At 37.9% G+C, this 17,608-nt stretch overlaps 1 protein-coding gene across 1 annotated transcript in view; it reads left to right on the forward strand.

The window, feature by feature from the left end:
* Nucleotides 1–17,608, forward strand: part of ctnna2 (catenin (cadherin-associated protein), alpha 2) — a 331,385-nt gene that overhangs the window by 17,104 nt on the left and 296,673 nt on the right. The window contains exon 2 of the mRNA XM_085161672.1: nt 17,496–17,602. Coding sequence (XP_085017798.1) covers nt 17,501–17,602 — 102 coding nt within the window. The 5' untranslated portion in view covers nt 17,496–17,500. The remainder of the gene's footprint in view (nt 1–17,495; nt 17,603–17,608) is intronic.

Genomic DNA, 17,608 nt, shown 5'->3' on the forward strand with positions numbered 1-17,608 from the left:
TCACATGCTTTTAATGTAACTCTGAGGTGTAAAATGATAGTAGTTAAAATCGAGTGTTAAAAATTAGTGTTTCTATTTCAAATCTGGAGGTGTTACAATGGAAACATTAACTCTTGACCTCTTAACTCTGAACTCCTACAGGGGCTATGACACCAATAGAGTAAATTCACAGACTCCGCCCCCCAGCACGGCTCCAATCGAAGCTGAAGTGAAGCCGTTTCAGAACATTTTGCTCTACATATTTGAGTTGTTTGCCATGCTTGGTAAGTCATGTTTTCAAAGATTGTTTCAATTATTATTATTAGCTTTTACTTCTGTGGCTCTTTGGAGTTGAGACAAAGCTGTGTGAAAGGCATTAGCCGTGTTGCTCGCTGATAGCACCGCTCGCTGTTTTAGCTAGCTGAAAGGTATTGTTTTCGCGCAAATACCACAGCCTTGAAAAAAGCTTGCATGTGAATTTTCGGTTAAATTTTTTGGTCAAATACACCTAAAACAATGTCTAGAATGTGAAATGTTGATATAATGGTGCTACTTGAAGCCTGAAAACGATCTCCCATAAAAAACGAGCAAACAGCAGTAGCAGATGTCCCGAGTCCCAACTGAGTTCTACGTTAGCACTTAGATTCCTCCAGAGTTTTGTGCACACGGTTTAGGTAAAAATGAAAAAGGTTGAGGTTTTACATTTAGTTCAGTATTACCTGTTGCCTGTGTCCTTATCTTTTGGGAAAATACTTTACACAAGTAATGTCTCAAAAAGGATTCCTTTTTTTTTTTTTTTTTTTTTTTTACTGTGCTGCAATTGATTTGTGCCATTAATTAGTGTCAACTAATTTTTATTCAATCTCCACATAGGATATGCTTGTGAAGATGGAATATGGGGGAGAGCAGAAGTGCGTTGAAGTTCCACAAAGTGATGAATGAAGGACATGCATATTGTATTTTGTATTTATTGAAATAAGTGATGAGAATGCTGTTATTTGCATTTACCAGCTCACCTATGTCAGACCTTTTGATAAACGAAATTCTAATGAAAGTGAGAACCTGTACACTGTTACATCTTTCAGAAAATGTTTTGAAATTGTGGTGCACAGTTCAGAATAAATGTTTTTCAAAAACCATTGCATCTTTTTAGTAAATGTTTATTTCCAAAAGAAATTTCTAGAAGTTCAGAACAGTAAAATTCCCGCTTTTTAGAATTAATTAGAAGATAACTCTTACGTAGTTAAACTAAAATACTCTTTGAGAGTTAATATATAAACTCTTAACACCAAGTGTTAAATTATCAACTCCAGAGAGATTTGGTGGTTTAACACTAAATCAGAGTTAACAATACCAACTCTCCAAAAAGAGTTAAATTAACACTCTCTGGTGTGGACCCATATAGACACTTTAAAAGTGTTGAAATCAAATCTGACAGTGTTAATTTGGACATGCTGGATTTGCTGTGTAGGTTATCAGAAGACGTTGTAACTCAGTTTTTCGTTGCAGACATTACGTATTTAAAAAAGGTTTTTGAGTTCCTAAGAGAACATGACTGCTTTGGGAATTTCACAGGTTGTGCTCTACTTTGATCAGTCTTTTTTGGACATTCTAAAAACACGGCTCTGGAAAACAGTGATATGACAGTTTGAGCCTTGACTTCTGCATTTACAGATTCCCCTGCTGTTCCACGCATCTGTGTGCATGTATTTAACTCTGCTTTGAATCTGGGTCAGTGCAGTGTTGGCATATTAACTTTACATAATGGCAAATGACAGGGATTGTAGTCACAAAGTTGGTGTTAGAGGGTAAAAAAAAGAGCTGATGCATTGCAGGCAGTGTTTGAACGTTGTTTTCTATCTTTGAAAAATATGCATGTTCTCAGGGAGAAAAATGTGCAATATATGGTCCTTTATAACCATTCAGATATTTTATTTGAAATGCATTTTAAATGCCTCAGCCTTGTAAGCGCTAATACGTTTTTTGACTTGCCACTAACTTTCTTTGGAGGAGAGTTTAGCAGATGGTCTAGCAGTAAATAAGTCTATAATTTTCCTTTTGATGTGTTTAAAAGTATTGCAAGCTCAATTTCGAGGACCTTCCTCTTGTAGCATTATTTTTACCCGGCTTCTCGACCATGCTTAAAGTAGAAATTACAGTACTGATAATATTATATATTACTGATATTAAAACTACTGTAAACATACTGAACAAGGGGCTGGGAAATAAATATGCTTCAGCATTTACCGTTTATGCATTTATATATTTTTATTGTTTTGCATTTTTGTTTGAATATAGTGTTGTAAATGTAAATATTATGAGTAATCCCCACTTGTTTTAGCACTTGGATTTGTCCTAATTTCTCTGCTCCTTAAATGCTTATCATGTATTAACCTCATTTGTTAATACATTCAGTGTAGTGACGTTAATCCATGTTTACACGCACATGAGGCAGGGTGGCATCTTGATTGTGATTCTGCCTTTAAGACCATCACAGGAGAAAATAGTCAAATCACACATAAGGACTGTAGTGAGCTAGAATATTCTTTTTCATCAGTTTGAGATGCAATATGTGTAACTCATGGGACTTTAACATAAATGTTTTTTTTAATCGTTTCTTTTTATGCACTGCACTTTGCCAGATTTACAGAATCTGTTAAGAGCTGAAGAGGCAATCCAAAAGAACTGTTATGGAACGGCTGTGTGCAGGCAGGAAAAGGACCCAAAGTGCAGACTCCGGAGACAGACGTGAACTCAAAAAAACAGCTTTAATGCTGAACTCAAAGTAACAAACTTCCAAAGTACAAACATTAACGCACGCAGAAAAAACAAAACACACAGCATAAGTGAGGGTAGATAAGTGTAGATCGCGACACTGACAAACTGAAACACACAGGGCTTAAATACATAGCGGGAGCAATCAGGGAATGGGCAACAGGAGGGAGACACAGCTGGGGCAAATCAGGCCTAACGGGACAAGGGGAAGCAAAACCAGACACATCAACATGAGACATGGACTTTCAAAGTAAAACAGGAAACATAACACAGACTCACAGGCAAGCACTTTAACAAAGGGAACAGAGACGTGGGACCAGGGCAGACACTGACTGGACGTGGGGATACTGCAGACAGGGGAGACAGCAACTATGGAACACAGACAGAAAACCAGAACACTAAAACTCTAACCAAACCCCACCCAGAGAACCTAAACTAAGAATAATCCTAAAACCCATAAAGCAAAGCTAGAATATAATGAACTAACAAAATCAAAGAACCAAAAACACAAAACACTGGGTCGACGACCCAGGGACCCTAACAAGTGTTGCAGTTGTGGTAAGTAGGGAAGTGGCTCAAAGTTAGTTGTAGCTGGCAGTGAGGCTGGGAAATATAGGTTTGGACTGTTAACAGAGTTAGTTGAGGAGGGTGTCTGCTGGAATACAGATGGGAGAGGCAGGCTTGGTAGCTGGTGGAGTGAAGCTTGGCTGGTGTTGGCAAGAAGCAACTAACCTAAAGCACAGGAACAAACAAAAGTTTCTAGAAGGTCAAAAAGTATTGGAAAAATGTTGCTGAACCTGAATTTAGTTTGTTGCATTTACACCATACTGGTGAACTTAATCATCTCAGGGAGAGTGGAGTAAATAGTTGGAGCAGATATAGGCCTACACTGCAAGAGCTTGATTTGTGGGTGAATCTTTGGTGTACAGCTGGATTCTAAATTCAAACATATTATCCAATATTAAATAATAAACGTAATAACCTGCAGGCAGAATCTAGAGTCATCAGCATAGAGGAACATAACATTCCTTAACATCTTCAAGTTCCAGTGCACATGCTGGTGACAGCGGCCCAAACCGGCCTAATGGTGAAGAGCAGTAATGATAGGCCTACTGGCAGCTCTGAAGATTGTCTGGGTAGAGAGCCGTCTGCTGTATTGTCCAGCAAACATGATTACAAATCTGTAGAAGACTGTGTGCTGACAGACTGACGAAATGGTTTTTTTGTGGTGTTTCTCCCTGTGGGCGCCCACTTATTGGCCTGTCTTTGATGTTGCCTCTCATATGGCCTTCATTTTGGAGATGATTCCAAGGCTCATTCCAAATATTGCTGCAACTTGATTTTGCAAAACAAAAAAAACCAGCTTGAAGTTGCCTTTTGGCACGGGTCCTACCCATATCAGTGAAATCTGGGATGCTTGGAGCAGACTCGAACTGTAGCAGGGTTCTTGCTCACAGGTGCTGCTAATTAAGCACCAGGCAGACACCTGATGAAACTCAAAACAAGAGTCAAAGCAGTACAAGCTGTTTAGCATTGACAGAGCACCCACAAGTGCATTTTCCATAAAAATCTGGCACCGTTTAAGGGGAAATAAACAGACCTTCCAAAGGTATAAGATTTACTGCCAAGGAGAATTGTAACAAAGAAATGATCAACTAAACTTCCTAACTTTCTTCATTTTTTTGTGCTAAGTTTATAATGTTTGAGTTGATCATTAATTGCAAAAGAAAACATATATAGCACTGCCGATGGCTGTCTGTTGTCTAGGTGCTCAATTATGTGTTTCTTCCCCCCCCCTTTTTTTTTTTTGTTATAAAGACACAAAAATTTGATTTTTGGGCAGTTGAGACCTGTGTACAGGTGAACTGGCAGCAGTGCAGAAAGAAAATGCCACAGTCGTAAACATAAACAAACCCAGAAAGGACAAACACGGAAACCAAATAACACAAAGAAGAAGAAAAATGCAGCAGAAACACTACAAATCAGGGAGATGCACAGCTGGGACCATGGCAGAATTGGATTCTATTTGTGGCTATAGCTGACGGGTGCGTGTGGAACTGTTGCTTCTGCCCTTGGTTGCTCTCCCACAGCAGCATGTTGGCTGCTGTACTCCTCTCCTACATCACTCTCTTCATTAGCTACAGCTTTCTCTTCCTGAACCTCTCCCGCTGCTTCAGCTGCTGCTGGTTGGAGGCTGGAAATATTCAAAACAAATGAATTGGATAGATAATTGCATTGCTTAGACTTTCGTATGCTTGGCACTCTGTTTAGCTAATGACTCTGGTCCAGACTGTGTCTGTCTCTCCTCTGGGTGAGGTTTTTTTTTTTATAAGTCTGTCAAAATAGTTATCAAAACATTCTGTGAGAGAAAGGATAAACTGTCATAACTCTTACCCAGTCCACTCTTTTCTCAGTCAATTTAAGCAGCTTTGTGTACAGCACTGCACTAGTCACAACTGCTCTATTGTTAGTTAGCAAGTGTTTCCAGATAAGTTGGCATTTTATTCAGGTTGTTTTTATATCAAACTATTGGTGAAAGCCTCATTCTGCTAGCAACCAAAGGAACCACATGGATATTTTTGGTTGTACACCCTCTTTGTGACCAATTTCACACAACTTCCAGAAACCACTCACTAACCAGTTGGAGAATACACATTTTTACCTTGCAGGTTGTTAGGCCATGGTCCACCAGTCTCTAGGCCTGACTGAGGCCACAGTAGCATGATATGAACATAGGCTACCCTGCCAGCATCAGTTTGAATCCACTAATTTTGGATACATTTATATACAGGTTCATGACCATTTGGGATTGATTTTATTCAGGGATTCAGCCTCCTGTTTTCTTACAGGGGTAAAGCGAACAATAATCCTTTCTTCCATAAATGATCTTGTTTTGATTCAGTCTGCATAGAGACTGCTCACACAAACATACAAAAACAGAGGGTGGGAGAGAAAGAAAGAGGGAGCTGCTGATCAAAATCAATGCCCAGTGTAGAGCTCTTCACTGGGATTAAAAAGTCTTCAAAACAAAAACAAACAAAAAACTCTATATGGTGGCCTGTGATATTGGTACTGTCACCACAAATATCATAAAATATGTAAAACGCTAGCACTGGCATAGAAATATATATCATATAACTAGCAGTGGCGTTTAGCACTGTCATCTAACCGCAAGAAGGTCCTAGGTTCAAATCCTCCTGCTTTATGTTCTCCTTGTGTCTGTGTGGGTTGTCTCTGGGTGTTTCAGCTTCCTCCCACACTGCAGAGACGTGCATGTTAGGTTAATTGGTAATTCTAAATTGGTTGTAAGTGTGAATGTGATCACCCCGTGACAGCTGGGATATTGCTCAAGCCACCATGACACTGTATTGCATAGTCAAAAGAAAAATGGATGGATGAGTAGCAGGCAAGTGTCTAACAACAAATGAAGAGGATTGTTCAGTGGCATCTAAATTCATAGCAATAATGATGGATCTGTGGGACCTCCTAAACTATTAACCAGAGGGGGAGAGGCAGTGTATAGTCCAGACAGATCACCAGTCTGTCAGGGTTAAATCATGTGTCTTTTGTCTGTGTCAAGAAATACAACTGGATAAAAATTTAAAATGGAAACTTTGATGACCTTTGACGGTGTGATTTCCTGTTTTTTTTTTTATTGTTTTATTTTATTTTTTTTACAGTTGACTCATTTGTTAGAGTGCACTTGAGTGTGTTTTGAGTATGTGGATTGTAACATTCATGAACCGTGGGGGATAGCGATATTGTTTTTAGACAAAAATTAAAATTCTAGCTTTATATGCATTTAGATAAAGATACTCTATTCAGCATTTGTGTTATCTGGTAGATGACAAAAATGTATGGGCACATTGTTCTGTTGATGTCTTGCCTCTCATCCAAAAATCCTCTTCAGTTCTAAAACAACCGATGATGAGTCCAAGGTATTAAACCCCTAGTGGGGGTTCGTCCCCTTGGAGGTAGTCCACTATTAATCCTGTGAGTCCAGAAAAAAACACATGTCCATTACCATCACAGAGGCCAAGGTGTGAATCCTCTGCAAAACACTCCTCCATCATGTGAGCTATTATCACAGCGCTAACATAGCAAGAGTGACAATCATTCGGAGTTACATCCATATGGGCAATTCAGACTCACTAATTAACCTAAACAATCATGTATTTGGACTGTGAAAAGTAAACAGCAGCACCCAGACAAAACCCATTTAGGCGAGAACACAAGATTTAAAAAAAAAAAAAAAAAAGACAACTAAAAAAAACCCCCCAAATACCTATGCAAGTTCACAATGCTCGAGAAAAGAATACTTCATGCAACCTTGGTGTCTATTTTTATATATTTTTATATAATAGATACATGAATTTTTCTCTATATATTTGTATAGTATTTGAAATTCTGACCGTAATACAGGAAGTAACCACAAACAGTATATCTGACACATCCTGGGGTTTGCATGTCAGGAATACATTCGATGGTTGTATAATCTTGAGTTGAACTAAGACAACTTCTGTCATCAAGTGGGAAATTAACACAGTTAACAATTAATTATCTCATTCCTTATTAGGGAAAATAAATGTTCATGACATTTAGACTTCTTGGATGCCTTAAGGCAGGCAGACTTAAACCTAGCACCTTGATTACTAGCTCTGAAATGCTTCTTATGGCCTTAAAAATCTCTTCACCATCTTCCCCCTGGAGATTTTGGATTCCTACTCAGTGGTAAGTTCACACAAGGGTGCAGCTCATACCAAGGGGAAAAAAAGCCTTGCTATCACCTCAACTTTGTCTTGCTGCAGTCTAAAAGCACCACTTTTCATTTAGTAACCAGTGCTTGATTTCCTCCTTTGACAGAGTGCTCATTTTAGGTTAATGATAGGACCTTCCTGCTTGATCTTTTCAGCAATATGTTCTTCAGGTGTGCGAGGTGTATCATTTGATTTGACATTAATCAAAATGTCACTAATATGTAAATGAATCTTTCTCTGACAGGATTTAATTCAGGAGTCGTTGCAAGGGCTACTGGTGTTCACTGAGTCTGAAAGGACATCTTAATGAACTGTCACAGCCCTTGTCTGCATCTCTCGCTGCTACTTATTGTTAGTGCAGTTAAATTTATATTGGTCTACTTCTAAACAAGATCCTCAGGTCTAGAGATGTGCATAGTCTGTCACAACTAGGCATTCACAATGCAAGAAAGATCTGTGAAGTGTGATAACCTTATTCAATTTTGCGCTGACAGTGTGACTCGGCATGAATAAATACAGAAATGTCTGCTTTACTAAAGTACTACACATATCTGTTTTGATAGGTACACTAGCCCAGTTATGTGCAGCAGAACTCAGACATCGAAGAGCCTGTGCTCACTGAATAAAGACATGGAGCAAATTATTTTGAACACACTTTATTAAAAAAGGTTTTATTTTTTAAATTTGTTTGTCTCACATTTTAAATATTGCTGTGACATTGAAAATGAAATGAACCAGACAAAACTAGATACGAGCATGAAAACGAGCTAAAAGGTCATACCTGATTAATTTTTGTCAACTTTTACCACAAGAACAACACAATTACAGCCTAACAACTTTAGCAATTTTGTTCATCTTCAGCAATTATTTATTGGTTATTTTGTTACATAGAGTTTGTCAACAAAGGATTTGATGAATTGTCTGTTATAGTAGCTTTCTTATTACCGTTATTACTATTAACTTTGTTATTATCAGCTTTTTGGGGTTTCTTTACCTGGATGTTTGAGCATGCATTGTTGAACATTGTTATTACTGGGTTTTCTTCATTTTAGTTTTGCTCAAACAAAATTTAATTGGCTTTTGCACATCTCTCAGTTTTACGGGGTGCTTTTTTTTGGTAAAATATAAAATAGGATTCCTGTTGCTGGATTAATATTTAACTCAACAATTGCATTATTATTCAATAGGCTAGCTAATTGCTTTTGGGTTGTTATTTTGCTGGTTAGTGATTGTATAGCTTAGGTCTTTGTGAGATACTGGTCGGAATCTCAGGGAATCCTAGTTGTTATCTCTTTGCTTGGCAGTAGAGCACCGCAATGGCGACATGTCTGTAAAAACTTGTATTGACCAAATAGTGAAACTAGTGAAAAAATGCAATGCAAACTGGAATCACAGAATGTTCTCTTTCAAAATAAAAATGGGTCTTAATGCTGAAATCAACAGGTTTCAAGAGGTACAACTTTTACATTGAAAGTTAATGATCTCTTTCTCCAGTTTAATTTTTCACTATTTCACTAGCACTCAGTGAGCACTTGGCCAGTGTTTCCAGTGAAGTCGTCATATTCCATGTGCACTACAGACAACTACAGCAACAGGCTAGTGACCAGCCAATGGTGTGGTTATTTTTCTTAAAGCACCAAATACTTTTTTTTTGACCCATTACACTTAGTGGTAGCTTGCAATTTTCAGCAACTACTCGCCACCAGTTGGAGAATATCTATATTTTTCCCTAGTGGTTTCCAGAAGGTCAATTAATGGTTTTAGATGTGAGTGGTTCTGGCTTTAGCAATACGTTTTACAGACATCCAGCCACTACTCATTAGCTTGTTGAGTAAAACACATTTTTACCAGCAGCCAGTGGTTGCTAGGGGGTCATCGATCAGTCTTTAGGCCTACAACACCTCTCTATCTTCTGGTATCATTTATCCAGTTAATATATATTAAGGTTAGGTATTCTAATCACACCAACTTATGAGGTGATTTGAAAAAGGCAGAAATATAAAGATTCAGGCACAACTGAGTGCACAGAAACCCACCTTTTAAACCCAGACAATACCCAGTTCACATCTGGCTGACTAAGGTAATTACTTTACATCCGTTTTCAGTTGTCTGTCTGCCATGTCATCAGCGTTATTTCAAAGAATAGCTGACACAAGCACAACCAGAGGTAATAATATTATTTAATGGGCAATAAAAACAGACAGTATCAAGAACACCCTACATTAGGTGACAAATGAGCTGACCTGCAGAGAATGGCAGCATGTGGCGAACTTGCTACGGATGCCATTGTTGCCACTCCCACATTGCTGCCATCTCTGCACACTAATAATAAAACATGTCATTCAAGCTGAGAGAGAGCACTAAATATTTGTCCTGGTGCTCTCTCCCTCTGTGTACATGACCCTCAGCTTCACAGTTGTTGCTCACTTTTACAATTTTCATTCTGGTCGGAACATTTTGGCTAAAATTAATTAAAAGGGGAGTTTTGAGGAAGCTGAAGTCAAAGTCACAAAAAATTGTTGGTGTTGTTCTGATACTTTTTAATAACACATTCGAAGTTGTAGGAGGTTTTACAATTTGTGGTTGATTTTGTTAATGTCTTGGTCGTCTTGCTTCTGTGATTTATTTGTGCTAAATTCATTACCATTCCTAGGTTAGATAGACAGAAGAGGCATGGAAGTTGGAAAATCAAAAAGAGCAGTGTGAAGCCCCAAGATAATACACTGGAAATCATGTGTGCTTTGCCACTGCTACATAAAAAATTCTATGGTTAATTCAGTGTTTTAGACAATTTATGAGTTCCTGCATATGGCTTTCAAAGTGCATCTGAAATACTGTCAGTCTGCAGTTCATGCTTGTATTTTAATCCATCCATTTCCGGATATTATTTTTAAGTAGTCTGGATTCGACCAGACCAACACTAAGAATCCTTTAGTTGAAATAGCCCACCATATATGCCTTTAGACTTAAGCGGAAACCACAGTACCTGAAGGAAATACGCTCTAATAAGGAAGAGTATGGAAATTCCACGTGAGCCTGCTGTCACCGCTAAGCATCTGTGCTGCCCATCTGTGTGTGAGTGTGTCTGTGTGTGTGTGTGTTTTAATCAGAAGGTGTTTCTAAGCAACATCACAGATGAGCAACACTTAACCTAATAAACATCTTGATTAAAGTTATGTATATATTTTAGTTGCTCCGGCCAACTGAAGGTTTTCTAATGAGTGCAATTATTGTATGAGCTTTACAAAGCATAGTACTTAACACTACAAAAATAAGTATCTTATTTAATCTATTTTTTATGTTTTTCAGGGCGAATCCATAATGCTGAAAAAACTGTGGTTCCACAGTAGTTTCTTCAACCGGTAAACAGAAACCTATATTAACAATCGGGCATTGAGTGGGCAGACATAATTAACGTACTAAGACAACTGAAGTATTATAAACACCAACACACAAAACAAGAAACCTAATTAACAACAAAGCTGCAATTTGGTGAGCACTCTTTCCCAAACTCGGAAGGCACAGTATCTGCAAGCTTGTGATTAATTGAGCAGTGAGGATGCTGCTTTCTGGCACTGAAATGAATTGCTGAACAGCAGCGCTTGATAAAACGAGCAGGAACTCCACTTGTAAAGTACTGAGTTAAGTTGGAGTTTGCAGTATATTATATTGGCTGCTTAACCTCTGGGTGGCTTTTTCTAAATTTAATTCAGAGGGGCTTCTTTATAAGTTATTTTGTGAACGTGTGTATCATGTCAACTCACAATTTAAGCAGGGAGGCCTTCACCATAAAACTAACACATAAACATTTCAAAACTGGAATTGATCAAGCATGTGCTTTGTTGATTGTAATAATTTTTGTTTTGTAATTTTAATAACATGGCTAATTAAGACCATAAAAACAAGTTTATAACGAGCCATAGTGCTGCTCATAAAACATTTCTGTCCCTGATTTCAAAACGTTTCAAAATTTCCGTTGATAACTGTTACTGTTCAGCCTATAGGGTAGATTATTTATGCAAGAGTTGGTGCATCACAGGGTTTTTTTTTTTTTTTTTTTAAATAAATCTAAAAATTCTAGCACATGGCCCATTTTCCTTCTTTGAATTGTGCTACTCTAAACCTTCTGAAACCTTATCACTCTTCCCCAAAAGCCTGTCCTGAGGCAGGAGAAAACCGTTGTGTAATGGGAACGTGATGGTAAACAATTCTGCAAAAACTGGTACATCACTAGATTGTGTCTGCACATGTGTCTGTGAAGAAACAAAAACACACAAATTTATAGCATGCTGAAAACGGTGTGTGACAAAACTGTAGATTTCTTGTGCGCTTTAAAAAACCTGAATGTGCTTTTTCTGTATTTGCTTTTTTTCTTACTCATGTGTTAAAGGCAGTCCCCAGAGCTTTAGAAACTTTTGTGACATCCTCCGTTCTGACTGTATCCCGCTCATCTCAGTGCAACAAATGACCCATTCTGGGTTACGCCCTGTGCTTTTCTTTTTCTTTTCTTTTTTTTTGAATAGATGTTGCTGTATGTTTTGCATACCATTATGCATCTTAGTGATGCTCAGTGTCCAAACAGTTAAAGATAACACAAATCTTCTACATGTTACAAACTTTCTAAAGGTCACTGTGGACTTTCTATTTCTATTTATCAAAGAACATTAATTAAATGATTAACTCCACAGACAAAAAAATGTTAGACGGCTAACTCACAGGACAATCAGTGTGGACTGAATTAATTTTTATTGCAGATTAACGTGCAGATTATTTTCATGATCGGAATGTTTGCTGTTTGGTCTATAAACTACCAGAATATGGTTAAAAAAACTGAGTAGTACCAGAAAATATTCAAATTCAAGAAATTGGAGTTAAGAGATTATCACAGTAGCTGGTGATTGATTCAGCAACCAATTCATCATTGTAGCTTTGGATCAAAACCCTTCATCATGTTTATAGGCAGGTAATTTCTTGCTTTAATGTGGTTTTCCAGTTAGTCTAAGACACTTGAGATGCTTTTGAGTAAAACATACTAATTAGACGAAATAGATCCACAAGAAAGAGAATCTGTGCCTTCACAGAGGACACTCTCCCTGGGGTGTTGTGGTACCCTGGAGTTTATTTAAAGTACAAAGCTATAATTGTAGCAAATGTAATGCCACAATGACAAGTAGATAAACTATTGTCCCACTTCTGTAGCTATCTCTGGTAAATCTAGAAGCTGTTTGTGATGATACTCTTTTTGTGTCACATTATCTCTTCTATTTTGAATGTGTGCACCTTTTCACAGTGTTGTTAGTTGAGAACATGATGCCAAATCATGAAAGCTGTGAAACAGAATGCAAGTCACTTAACAAACTAACACTTTATACTTGTTTCTTTAATCTCGGGACAGCACTGATGAGATAAAAATGTGCAGTGAAATGAGAGTGACTGCATAATATGCACTTGTGGTTCATTTTTATCAATATTTTTCAATGACCTCACATAATAGTCTGGGGCATGACAATTTATTCCATTGTCCATTACGTATTATTTTTGCCTGTTTGGTTTGTCAAAAGCGGTGGGTAGTTATAAATAAGGCTATATCCAAATATTCCTCTGTTCAGCTATTTGTTAGTTAAGCAGGTATTCTTTTTTAGGACTGGGATCACCAGTCCCAAAAGAATTGATCTCATTGTTTTTTTAAATAACACCTTTTCATACACTTTTAGTGGGCTAGCTAAACACATTTCAAAAGTATGTGGGGTTTATTATCATGGTGCTGTCCAATAGTGTCACACTCTCAAGCCTTGAAATACTACTCTCTCGTTCTCTCTGCTGTATACATTGTGGAAGGAAGCAGCTAGGCTTCAGAGTGACAGCAGTCATGCATGGTGAGAGAAAAAATTAAGGAAAACTAAGAGCTCCAGGGTTCTTTCTAACTTTATCCCTAATTGACCATTTTATGTATAAATATATCTGAAATCACAGCAAATTACAGCTAACCTCATCTCACTCGCCTAGTGAAACTTATATTATTTGCTGTTGATTACTACCGATGCTTTAAACATGCCCAAAATTGTATTTGAAATGGCCCTAATGAGATGCACCAATTGCCAGCTATTCAGTTTGTTAACTCATGCTGGTGACGTGTGTGTTATAGCATTGCATGCAAATTGCACACTTCTCCTAACACCTGCTGTACATGCATAGTGGTTAAATGACCAAATCTTATCTGCAACCCAGGTTGTCAATTAAGGTTCTTTTGGATTAATGTCATATAACCTTTAAAATACATTACTGTGTCACTACTCCTCCAGAACTCTGACCACATTGACCCTGAAACTAATGACCAATTGATTAACATTAGCTACCTCTGTTTGCTAATTAGCACTCACCCTTGCTGTGACAGTGACAAATTTCGTGCCCTTCACCTGCTTAAAGGGAGCGTTATTGACCTATCCAGATTGAAAATCCTTACAACTGCCTGTACCTTTGTATGTTTTCACTGTGGAAGGATCCTCTGTAAGATATATGTAAACACAGACAAAGTCAAGCTCTGGCAGGGACTTCACTGTTTTCAGTGATTGAAATAATGGAGTGGGTAATGTGTTTTCTTCATTTGTGGTTTACATGGTAGAAAATTAATGAGCTGGTGCTGCAGTACTATGAAGTGTCCAATGTTGACCAGTTCGTTCCGTTGTGTGGCTCTCAATACCAGCCACCTCACTGAAAACTATCAATATGTGACTCCATTCAGTCAGAAGGCAGTACTGTATTACTGATAAACATGAGAGTCTGATTTTTTTTTCAGAAATGCGGCCGCACATATCATTCTGTTTCATCATATTTGTTGTTACACTGTGCAGCTGAATGTGGTGAATAATGATGTTATAGATGACATCTCTTTGACAGATGGCAGTCGCTCAGCTGTTTATATTCTGGCTCTGTGAAAGATGTAATCTTGTCGAAACATCCTGACTGAATTTTTACTTTCTTTCCTGCTTCTGCTTTGCATCATCGGAAACCCCGCTTTGGACTATTTTTGAAACATTTTGATTTATTATTAACATAGGTGCATTACAGATACGTGGTAGATGACAGTGTACTTAATATTAATAAAAAACAACCCATAAACCATCTGAACATTCACCTTCACTGGCTATATTATAGTAATGTTATTCACTTGCACACGTTGATTGTGATTTGTTGTTCATTTGTGGTGTTGCAGTGATGAAAGCATTTGTGTAGTCATTACTGTGGAAAGCATGCTTTCTTTACTTTTCTCCATAGCTTACACTAATTCAGTGTAAAGACAGGAAGGGCTATCATTATCGGCATGACTTTATTATTGCACTGCAATTTATTATGGTTCTGACTAACCAATTAATTTTCTTTCAAATGCTGCTTGCTGTTCAGGCTCTGTTTTCATGGGGTTACCCTAGTAACCAAATGTTTGGTGTTTAAAATGTCATTAAAATGTCAGAGGAAGATGAAAAACATTCATAACCAACATTAAATGAATCCTAGGCAACATATGAAATGTCATGTTTGGTATGAAGAGCAGTCCACAACCCAAAGATGTTTAGTTTATGATTACAAGGCAGCAAATTCTCACTTCTGAGAAGATAGAAGCTGAAAGATGTTTGGTAGTATTTCTATAAATACAAATAAACCTAGACAATATGTTGCATATCAAAGTAGCTGGCAGATTGACTACTCGGCTTGATATTATAAACTTTATAAAGGCTATTTATTTTCTGCACTTTTACTTTAATGGTAGGCACCACTGTTTTGGACATTTCCCTTCAGTTGTAACTACCATCTGTGACTTAAAACCAATAGCTCAATAGACACAGTCCCCTTCTTTTATGGCTTGGTTAGATAAGGTATCACAAATAATTTGAGTCTTGGTGTTTGAGAAGTTACACTGACATACACCAGTGAACTGTTTATTACATTACAATAGGGCACTGGTATTTTTCACAGTGCTGCTGTTTTCCCGTCAGTGGCGTGTTCTTCTGCCGCAAGCATTCACATCACTTCTGCTTATTCTTATTGTACATACAAAGCTCTGCCAGGAACATTTTAATATCATAAAAACGGTCTAACTAGTTTTGACAAGAGAAGCTCTCATTTGCATTATCTTGACTCTAAGTAGCAATCTATTACTATTATTAAGTGTTTTAAAGTACTGTAGAAATGATGATGTTGTTCTAAATAGCAGATTGTATAGTTTCTTCCTTTACAAAGTCAACATAATGATGTTGAGAGTGAATTTACCAGAAAATGGCAAAAAACCTTTACTCATATTTCAACTAAGTACAGCGGATTAAACCTACTAGTAACACATGTTATGTCATCTAGTAAAATCAGCTATTACAATGAAAGCAAGCTTGCACTCATTTAAATACTGAATTATGTATCTTAAAAATATCTGCCTCATGTTCACTGCAGCAGTAGTTGCACAAATGTCTGTCTTTCAAGGAAGTAAGTGAGAATTCTGCCATTACAGCCAGCCCCCTACTCACTCTTACCTGCTAATACAAGTTTGTTACATTTTGAAAATGTCAGAGCAGAAAAAGTACATTCATCATTCCCTTAGGTTTTGTCAAAGTGCTGTGCATGATAGATTGATGAGCTGACGCACAAGGTCTGATTCATTGTCCCTCTCACATTTCCTTGCAGGCGACAAAAATGTAATGACATGAGCATAAGTACAGGCCTGCAAACTTTTTAAAAATAAAGGTCCACCATTATCAGTAGTGCCAGGTTGCTACATTTCCTTCTGTCCATCTATCTTAACCTGCTGTGTGTAGTTTTGGGAGCCTGTGGCCCAGATCTGTCATTCCTATTCACATTATTTATTCCCCTCTGCCTCATTGACATTGGCACTAGACTTGGCCAGTCCCAGTTGGCCCATTCTGAAATTGCTTACCGTAGAAACATCCCCACAGTACCAACAGACTGCTACCCCCCATACCAGCTGTTCAGTAGTCACATTCACCTAATGTAACCTACTGAGTCCCCCCCCAAAAGAACCCTCCAAAAAACAAAAACAAACCTACCATCAAAAAAAAAAGTTATAGTTTAGTACAGATTGAACTGCCCAGTTGAGACTCTTATTGCAGAGCTTAATGTGACTTCTGGTTTTGCCCTTTTCTGCAGAGGAAGCTCTTGCGAAGGTCGTCGGATTAACTGAAGGAGCTGAACTTGGGGCTTATTTTGTTTCCAAGTTTTATCAAGCTTTCATCCCATTTCCCACTCCTTCTTCACTGTTTCTCTTCATTTGCATTCTCTCATTGTACAGTTGCACAATAATGCAGTGTTTGTACCTGAATACTTTGACGTAATCAAAATGCTGCTCAGATTCTTCTAAAGGAGTGTGGACAAATGTAGGCCAGAACTCTACAGAATGACAAATACCTTTAAAGTGATACACAATAGAGTTCTCTCTGAACTTACTACAGCTATACTCAGTAGATTACAGATTAGCAGACATATATTGTACTGGTGGTGTTAATTAATAAAGTTAATTACAGTGTCTTAAGGTTAGAGAAGTGACCACTCTTTCATTGATGGTTTGATGGAATTGTTGACTGAGCTTTTTTATGTGCAGAGCCAGCATTTGCTGTTTACAGACTCCACTGAAACTTTGCCTTCCATTGAAACGATCCACAACACAATGCTGCTGTAGAAAGGCTACCCCCCCCCCCCCCCCCCCCCCCCCCCCCCATCAAAAGCCTGACCCACTCTGAAACCTATTGTGTTTGTGCACTTATCATTTGGCTGGCTCTACATACATACCTGCACATTTTTAAATCTGTCCCCCTGTGACATTATCAGCAAAACATTGCTTTTTGAACACATTATCTATGTAAATACCCCAGAATACCTTCAATAGCACATGGGGAAATTTGTGCAAATTGTAAGATTTTTTTTCATGTCCAATACATTTTAGATGAATATGTTTCTAACTTTTAATTATTTTGTTTTTAACAGAGACCATGACGACCGCCACCTCCCCTATCCTATTGAAATGGGACCCAAAGAGTCTTGAAATTCGCACCTTGACTGTGGAGCGGCTTCTGGAGCCCCTGGTGACACAGGTAGAT

Source organism: Neolamprologus multifasciatus, chromosome 6 (assembly GCF_963576455.1).
Source record: "Neolamprologus multifasciatus chromosome 6, fNeoMul1.2, whole genome shotgun sequence".
Classification (NCBI taxonomy): Eukaryota; Metazoa; Chordata; class Actinopteri; order Cichliformes; family Cichlidae; genus Neolamprologus; species Neolamprologus multifasciatus.